Source organism: Takifugu rubripes, chromosome 16, assembly GCF_901000725.2.
Source record: "Takifugu rubripes chromosome 16, fTakRub1.2, whole genome shotgun sequence".
Classification (NCBI taxonomy): Eukaryota; Metazoa; Chordata; class Actinopteri; order Tetraodontiformes; family Tetraodontidae; genus Takifugu; species Takifugu rubripes.
Window position 1 is genome coordinate 7,342,710 of NC_042300.1, and position 9,093 is coordinate 7,351,802.

Here is a 9,093-nt window from a genome sequence, read left to right on the forward strand (position 1 = left end):
CTTTTGTTTGGACAATTACAACCGACACAGAAAGCCCTGGAAATGAACTGGGTCACGGAAGTAGCCAAGCGTGGGAATGATCAGACATTTCAAATTATTATTAGAAACGTGCGTTTTCTTAGGTTTTGCTGCTCAGGCAAAGTGCTTAGAACCGTGGGTATAGAAACAAACAAAAAAGACTATTTCCTCTGCTCTTTTTTAGAAAGATTTAGCACCAGTTATGATCCACACTAGCATGAAGTTTGACAACAAAGCCAAGGGGAGCTGTCAGAATCTTAAACTTGAAACATTGTGCAGATTTGAAACCAGGATCAGCTCATCCTACAGGGTCAAATCCAAGCCAACAAAATGCACCACATTCATTTCTAAATCACATTTTGGATCCTGGTCCGTGCTGATGTTCTTTATAGTTTTCAGTGACTTACAATAACAACCGCCTTATTAGCAACAAACTGCCTTCACAAGAGAAATGACCCCCCCATTTCCTAATTGCTGCTGCTTGACATTAAATTAGCTGGCTGAATGCACGGCAGTGGGGAATTGCCCGATTTCCATTAGCTGTGTCTTTTTATAGCTCCAGAACAACAGCGAGTGAGCAGTAAACAGCAGTGCTAATGTTAGGAGGACACACTTCCCAGTGAATCACCTGTGCGTGTGTGGGCAATTTAAATGATGGGCCCTGCCACTAATGCTGAAAACAATAGATTCCAAACAGGTCTGATGCAGGTTTCATTTTACAGACGGTATTTTCTGGCCCGTGGACTGCTTCTAATATCTTTGTTTAATCAGTGCTTTAATCCAGAATCTTTATATACTTAGATTTCTGATGGCATTCAAACCCCAATACCAAAAAGGATCGCGAGGCACTGTCCAAAATCATTTGTTGGACAGTATCCGATTGTGTTTGAAAGGTAACTTAAACCAGCTTCACACTGCTTCAACTGGCTAAGACTCCTGGAGCGGGGCCAGAATAAACCAAACAACCCATGTCAGTTTCATGTCTTTTAAACAGGATTTCCTCCACGCTGCGGAGAGAAGCCAAGGAATTAAACATTACTCTGACTTCTTGTATACACAGAACGAACCAGTCCCTTTATCAGGTTTAGGAAGGTCATATATTTGATGCGAAAAAGAAAGACCAAGAAAGGCTTCTGGCATTTAAGCCTCTTAAGCGTCTGATTAAGCTGAGTCAATGTTCCAGTTGGAGCAGACAGGACGATATTTTATGAATATACTAAATGAGGGAGAGGAAAAAATAGAAACCTGTATACAGGAATGAAGACAGGGAAAAGCAAAGCAAATGTGTCACATTTAACGTTGCCAGATTTTGCAGACGGGGCCAGCTGATCGTGTGGGTCATCCTTAAAAAGCAAAGAAAAGCCCAGCTGAAGGTTATTTTTTCTTTGAATCTGGGTTATGAATGACCACAGGATGCAGGTAGTAATTAATGGACTGTTACATACTGCAATAGGCACCTTTTGATCAGGCGGTTTCCATTACCCCCTAAAACAAAGACTCATCTGTGGAGTAATTAAGGGTACAAAGGTGCCCTAAAATTGTTTCTCCAAAAATTTCCATGTGTTGTTCAGTCATGTTAAAGGGATCTAAGCATGCATCCTGCCAGCTGTGCAAAGGGCTTAACTGGTTCTGTCTTCGAAACACTTTTGGTGCCAGAAAATAGCTGCCAGACTTTGTCAGTGTAAGGAAAGGGAAAGTCATGAGATCAGATGGCTGATTTCCATTCGGTTTCCTAGTAACAGTGGAATGCTGCACTTAGGAAAACACCTGTTGTCTGTGTAACCAGACTACCAGTAATTACAACCATAACAAAATCATAAAACATTGCACACCTAGATGTCAAATAGAAACAAGCAATAAGCAACAATGGGACAGCAGTGACTGCTATGAAGTTCTTCCAATATTTCTGATATTAGTTAAACAATTGTTTGGGTTTTTCAAAGAACTTAGAAATAACACACAAAGAAACCCACAAAACACACAAAACACTCGACTGCTTCTGTGTGTAACAGCCACCGTTACTCTATTTAATATGTGTCTGATAAATGTGCCAATAAAGTTATTTGGAAAAAACAGCGTTGCTATGACAACTGAATTGTTGTCATTAGCGCCTAGCTTAAAGGTTCTTTGGCGTGCCGGCTAAGTAGGTACAAGAAGGAAGTTGATAATAGTGTTTAAATTGTAGTTTGATCATTACTAATGGACTCAGAGTCGCTGCAATATTCTTTAGAACACGTCGCCGGTAGCGGATATAAACTAAATATTGAACAACAAGCCGCTTTGCAGACTTCTATTTTAATCATGAAGAAAAACTACAAATTCCAGCGAGTCCTGTTTTGGGGCAAAATATTGAGTTTAAAAGAGGAATATTTTATCGCCCAGGGGAGAGGAGAAGACGAAATGCAAGATAAAAGAAACCTCTATAGGTAGGTTTTCCTTTTACCGCTATTCTTAAAGTCCCTCTAGTCGTATATATATATATATATATAATAAAATAATATATATATATTTTTTTTTTTTTTTTTTTTTATTTTTTAAAGAAAGAAGCGTTAAAATTTTAAATATTGTATAACACTTTTGGAAAGTGTGTATTCTGCAAATCATGAAAGTAAAAAGATCCAAAAAATCCCATTAAGACTATGTTTCAAGGTACTATATAATAAAAGGGTGGATGAAAATCCGGCTCCTATGGCAACTTCTGCTTCCAAATGATGTCCATCTTTATGCCCTGTATCACCCAAACCTGCTTTCCACTCTACTGGGGTCACCTGTTTCAGGCAATGGTCAGGGAAAAGTAGGGAGACGAGGTGTTCTGTTGAAGCGCTTGACAACCAGCCGTGCGTCCAGACCTCAGCAGCATGGATGCCGACGCCTACCTAAAGAATGAATTTCAGAGGAGGAGAACGAGAGGCTTATGCCAGCTTGGTGCCCACTCTGCATGAACAGCTCGCCCACCAGCAGTTCCAGTTCAACCCTCCAGCAACTCCGCGCTTTGGTGGCGTGAGGGAGAGGGAACTCCTATCAGTAGAGAGGCCTTTACAACAGGGTTGGGACCCTGGAAATTGAGGCCCTCCTCACCTGTAAGCCACTGTTATGTTATCTTGACCTTGACCCAGTGACCCTTAACTATCTCCTAGTGGGGTACAGATGGGTCACTCCCCCAGGTGAGCCCAGAAGTGATTTTTGGCCAGGATTAAATAGACTTTGAAGCTTCTTTTTCAGGATCAAAGGTCAAAGGAGCTTTGATTTAAAAACGATATACAATATGACAAATCAATGCACCCCAGCCCCTGCTCAACAAATTAGAATAGTTTGAAGTATTCATTATGGACTCAGGGTCGCTGCATTGTTCATTAGAACACGTTGCCGGTAGCGGATGCAATCTAAACATTGAACAACGAGCCGCTTTGCAGACTTCTCTTTTAATCCTGAAGAAAAACTATAAATTCCAGCGAGTCCTGTTTTGGGGCAAAATATTAGGTGTAGAAGAGGAGTATTTTATTGCCCAGGGGAGAGGAAAAAATGAAATACAAACTAAAAAGAACCTCTATAGGTAGGTTTTGCTTTTACCACTATGGTTGTCCTTAAAACTCTTAATAGTTTATATTTATGGAATAACCAACTTTTTTGAAGCCAGGGAAGGAAGACTCAAATTGTTTTCCCATTATCTTATTTGTAACAGTGCTAAAGAATTTAAATTTGAATATGTGTTATAAAGTTAGATGCCATTAGAGGTCCTCAATGGCCACTTTCAAATGATGACTTCACGCGCCGACAGTGTGTCCAAACTAACCCGAACATCAGTTTTGATGATATGTGATTGATCTGTGTTGTGGGTGGCCTTCAGCTTCAACTGCATCGACTGGTTATTGCTGCCACCCATCACGGAAGACATGATGAAAGCAGTGTCCGTTGCTGCAAAGGGCCGCTTCAGGGGGGACCCCTCATATGTGTACGAGCACCTTGAGGTTAGCAGTTTGATAAATTGTGTCGAATCAGAGGATTATACTGGGATTGCCTTCTAAAGGAAATATGTAAGACTTTTACCCTGGCATTAAATACACGGTCAGGGAAAAAAAAGCAGGACATTGTATGCTATCAATGTTTGCACACAGCATATACCATATATACAGACACATGTAAACATGCATAGATTTACCTTGGTAGATTGAGTACATTTATGGTGTTTTTATTGAACCCTTGGCTTCAGAGCAAAGTCAGTGAGGAGAATAGACTGGCGGTGGTCATCCATCAGATCGATGAGGAGGCGTCAGTGGTACCCAGAGGGGCCTTCATTAGGGACCTACGAGGACTTGTCCAAGTCAACCGCAGCTTTGCTGGTAAATAATTTATACTGGGCCATACAGTTGCACTGTGTGTGTGAGAGAGAGAATATTGTTTGACATCAGGAGCATTTCCCATCATTCCTCAGGTCTGTCTCCTTCCGAAGCAACAAGGCTCTCGAACTTCCTTCACTTCAGAAAGCCAAAGAATCAGAAGAAGAGACGCATCCTGGAAATGGCTGATTTGAACCCCGCTATCGACTTCCTGGATGTTGTGAGCGATGACGTTCCAAAGGGTAGGTCACCAATGTCAGGTCTAAAGTGGAATAATCTGAATCTGCATCAAGCTCTTGGTCTGCCTTCTAATAACAGGTTTCTAAGATGAATTTTAAAAAACAAAGAAACTAAATGTTACTGAATCATGTATGAAAAGCAGCATTACCGTAGGGAATTACCTCATTTGTTTTGAGCAAGTGTGATTATTACTGATGTCCGTAGAATATCAGTGGAAAAAAGTGAGCAGAGTATTTGGTGATGTAACAAAGAATAAATAAAAACCTCCCCTCTAAATGAAAACAAGGAATGACTGCAAAAATGTAACATTAAAATGAATTTACTACAGCTTTAATGTCAACACATTTGCCAGGAGGAACAGCTTTGCTGGACGCATGTCAAGAGTTTCCCAACGCTTTAAGGATGTTTTTGGGATGTTTTAGTTTTTGGGATGTTGGATTCAGAACTAAGAGACACTGACCTCAGATTTATTCTGATTATTTCCATAATCTGAGGGGATAGTTTCTACATCCAGTTATTTAAATTTTCAAGATGAACCCCAGATGCTTTCGTAGACAGAAGATTCACAGACTCTAATAAGACTTTTAAATGAATAAAACCATTGAATTGGCCAATTTAACTCATGCATTACAGAAAAGCTGCACTAGAGTGTCCTTTTTCTAAATCATTTTTTGGCAGCTGCATTATTGTGGGGTAATGGAGCTTAAAAGACATGTTTGTATGCTCAAATCCTTGTTCTGCCATTTGAGTTTTTGAACCGTTTAACAAGAAAAACAACCCCCGGAGGCAACTTGGGGTCAAACGATAATACACGAGGAAGGAATAAAAATATTAATTCTGCTGTGTGAGGCGAGGCCACTTGTCCTCCGGGCCTTGAGGAGCATACGTGAAGTTCAGATCTGGACATACGGTTGTCTGTATATAGGTGGAGGGGAGGGGGAGAGGTGGTCATAAACAAACACTGAGCAGATGTCCAGTTAAGGAGTGCTTCCATGTGTGTGTATGTTTGTGTGTGTTCTTTAAGTCGGTGCGGATGTCAACAGGATCATCGCAGCGGCAGATACGGCACAGCTGCCACACTTGCTGCAACCATCTGAGCAGCAGACCCCATGTTTGCATCGATTTTTTTAAAGGGACCCCAGGGAAAACATGATGTATCTACTCTAAAATACCAGTGCTTTCCTCTGAGACCTTGAGCTGGACTCCCCCACTTTTCAACAGAACCCCTGCACTGGTTCTCCCTCCTAATTTATGGCTTGAGGTTTCTCCTGCAGCAGCAGTAAAAGTATAACCTGGAGGCCACATGTTGCATGTTACATTCCATTCCTTTCCTCACATTTTAAAAATCATATTTTAAAAGCTCTATGCAACTTAAATTTTAATAGAAACATCTTCCATTTGTGTGATAGATTTACTTTGTTTAAAAAGAAATAATCCCTATTATTGTATACAATTCCCTGGTTACTATGGACGCGCCCAAACCTATTGAGAAACATTAATGCTGCAGACTTGAAGATCTGAATATTTTCTAAAGGATTTGGCATTTGTGTGTGAACCTAATGACACTGGACTGAGCATCAAGAGAGCCAGAACATGACGAAACTGCTTCTTATTGTTGATGTTAATTGCCTATGAAATGTTGTCTCCTTAGGATCGTGGAGTCTTCAGTTAGAAGGTGCTGGCCAAGTGTGCATACTGCGCAGCCTCCTGTGGCCAGGCCTGACGCTCTACCATGTGCTGATGACGCCACAGCATGGTTATATTTATATCGGGAGCGGGATGAAAAATTTGGACCTTCCTTTCATGCTTTGAAGTCAGCCAACACCATTTCAACTGTCTTTAATTCTGCTGACTTTATCCATTAAGTAACAAGATATGGCAAATGCAAAATATGTGTTTTCACTCTCATATTGAAGCAAATAAGGCTGCTGTCATTGCTTTACAATAAATGCTGAGAGCATTTTATTCACATGCTGGTGTGGTCCAGAGTTTCCACAGTTCGCACACCATCTACTTTGAGACTGGAGCATTGACCCCAGATGATGCTCACATTAAGCTGACACAGAGTTTACCTCAAGGGCTTTTGGAAAATTGACAGAGAAAAAATGGGTGTTTCTAGGCGGGGTTCAGCATGACTCAAAAGAGTGACGCATTTTAATAAACAGATGAGTGCAAGAATACAAACGGAACAAGCGTTTCCCAGAGCCTCCGGATGAAGGGCAGTCCTTTCGAAGGACACGGCCCACCCACTCTCCTCCGGTTGCCACACAGATTAGTCTGGCCTCTATCCTTCAGTGTTTTGTATATAGGGGCTTCAAACTATAGCGCACATTGTTCTTGAGCGCTGGGTGTCCAACATCCATGCGTTTCTTACACCACTTCAGCCCACGTTTGTAGATGGGTTTCACTGACTTGATGGACCAGCGCGTCAGGTATCTGTATAATAAATAGCAGATGTAGAAGACAAAACAAATCACATGCCCCAGTTGCCAGGGGACAGGCACTGCAAACAGATGGATAATGGAGTGGAACCTAAGCAGACACACATGGAAACATTACCTGTTAAGCTGGGGCTTGGGCCTCTTTGGGACATGGCCCTCTGGAAGTTTCGGTTTGTGGTCGGGCAGCAGACCTTGAACAAAGAAAAACAGGGTTATGTTTCGGAGCTGGCAATATGTGACAATTAAGAGTAGAGCAGGCAGTGAAAGGCAGAAGACAAACAATCTGTTTAATTCCATTCTTATGGTGTAATTCACACACACCATCCGAGTGTGAAAATCTTAAATTAAATTATCATTTGCCCAAATTACAGCATGACTTTCCCAACCGAATTTAAAAGCAAAGCAGGAATATACACTGAAATGATCAAAATGAATATACAGTGATAAAACAGCATGAATAGACACATTAACATATTTAAATAGTAAATAATGTAAATAATAAACTGCACTACTTCAGAAGGCACAGAATCATGACAATATATATTTAAATTTAGAGAGGATGGAGATAAAAATTTAAATAGTGCCCAGGAAAGAAGACTGACCTGCTCTGTGGGCCATTTGGACACAAATTGCTATCTTACGATGTTCTTCTGGACAGAGACCTGTGATTCTCTTCGGCAACATGCCTCCATCTGACCTAATGAACTGACTCAGCAACAGCACGTCCTGGAGGACAGCGAAGGAAAACCAAAAGACAGTCAGACAACAACGATACACTTTTTACAGTCAACACTTGAGTGCTGAGGAATTTACCGTGTAGTTATATTTGTGCTGTAGATTCCATCTATAGATCGGACACTTGGCCACAGGATTTGGAGGCTGTGGCGCTTCTGGAATATCCAATATCACACCTTGTATCTAATGTATAACATGACAATAAAACACAGCAGCATTTAATTTACAGTGGTTAAAAGACTGGGAAGTTCGTTGACATTGCTGTCACTAAATATAGTATAAATATATAGTATTATACTATTATATAGTATAAACATAGTATTGTCTGTGAGTTTTGTTAAAAAAACTGTTGCGTGTTTTCACGTACCGTCGTCGTTTTTCCTTCTTGTGTCTCAACCACTGAAAATCATAAAACAGTATTTACATTTTAAGAATACAGACGTCAAATATTAGATTAAATAATTTAAAATAAATATTACAAGGTTACTGTGACAGGTTATACAATGTTTTGCATGACTAAATGACAAACACGGTAAAGTGCAAACGATAGAGATGTTGAGCATCAACGGTACCTGCACGAACGTTATCGAACAGTACATATAAGTATTTATGATTTAAAAGGTCTGTGGAGGTTCAACATAATCCACATTTGGCGATTTATAGTTGCAGGGCTTACCGAGTTGGTAAAAGCGATGTGCACGACGATTGTATAAACTGACATTTTTATACTTCACACGACCACTTAAAGGGCGGTTTGTTAAAAATACTAACGATTGTTCCCACTTTCTTTGCAGTTTTTGTTTAAATGAGGTAACATTAGTCACCAATAACAAGTGTGGCACGTTGGCATGCTATGCCAGCTAGCCGAGCTCCGGAGCTAATTGCCACATTTCCTGAAATACATCACCTTGTCGGATTCCTCTGCACTGAATGGTGGCAGCACTGATCCGGGGAACGTTTATCCACTTTTGGCAATTGACGTGGACATTTGTGGCACCTAATTTTAATCCTGCGAATGAGTTCAAAACCGTCCTTAACATACTGCGGGTCGCCATGTTTAATGTTGACCTTTTTTCTTTTCCGGGTTTGTAATATCGCGAGATAAACGTGCGCGAACAACTTCAGCTTCATTGTGGAGTCAAGAATGGACTCAGTTCAACAGACTGAATTATTCGCAGCAGTAAGTAAATTGCAAAACAATCCACATATAACGTTTGTATGGCATTTGCAGATGTATTTGATAGATTAAAAAATAAACAATGAAATCATAAATAACCCACATGGTTTGTACCACACTTGGATAAAAGCACGAGAGCAAGCAC

At 40.6% G+C, this 9,093-nt stretch overlaps 2 protein-coding genes across 3 annotated transcripts; one reads left to right on the plus strand and one right to left on the minus strand.

Annotated features, from left to right (window-relative positions):
• Window positions 1-2,142: 2,142 nt before the first annotated feature.
• rsph9 (radial spoke head component 9) lies at window positions 2,143-6,565 on the plus strand. 2 transcript variants are annotated; one of them, XM_011611988.2, is made up of 5 exons: window positions 2,143-2,444; window positions 3,866-3,986; window positions 4,229-4,358; window positions 4,451-4,597; window positions 6,247-6,565. In XM_011611988.2, the coding sequence occupies exons 1-5, from the start codon at window positions 2,218-2,220 to the stop codon at window positions 6,405-6,407; spliced, it is 786 nt and encodes a 261-aa protein (XP_011610290.1). In that variant the 5' UTR covers window positions 2,143-2,217; the 3' UTR covers window positions 6,408-6,565. The 2 variants fall into 2 exon arrangements, with proteins under 2 accessions (XP_011610290.1, XP_029705731.1); XM_029849871.1 differs by lacking the exon at window positions 2,143-2,444 and adding an exon at window positions 3,330-3,571.
• A 150-nt stretch (window positions 6,566-6,715) lies between these two features.
• mrps18a (mitochondrial ribosomal protein S18A) lies at window positions 6,716-8,873 on the minus strand. The gene is made up of 6 exons (XM_003971560.3): window positions 8,679-8,873; window positions 8,139-8,170; window positions 7,850-7,954; window positions 7,639-7,762; window positions 7,155-7,227; window positions 6,716-7,031 (listed from the first exon to the last, which is right to left on the minus strand). Exons 1-6 carry the CDS (start codon window positions 8,824-8,826, stop codon window positions 6,887-6,889), a joined length of 627 nt encoding a protein of 208 aa, XP_003971609.1. The 5' UTR covers window positions 8,827-8,873; the 3' UTR covers window positions 6,716-6,886.
• Window positions 8,874-9,093: the final 220 nt, after the last annotated feature.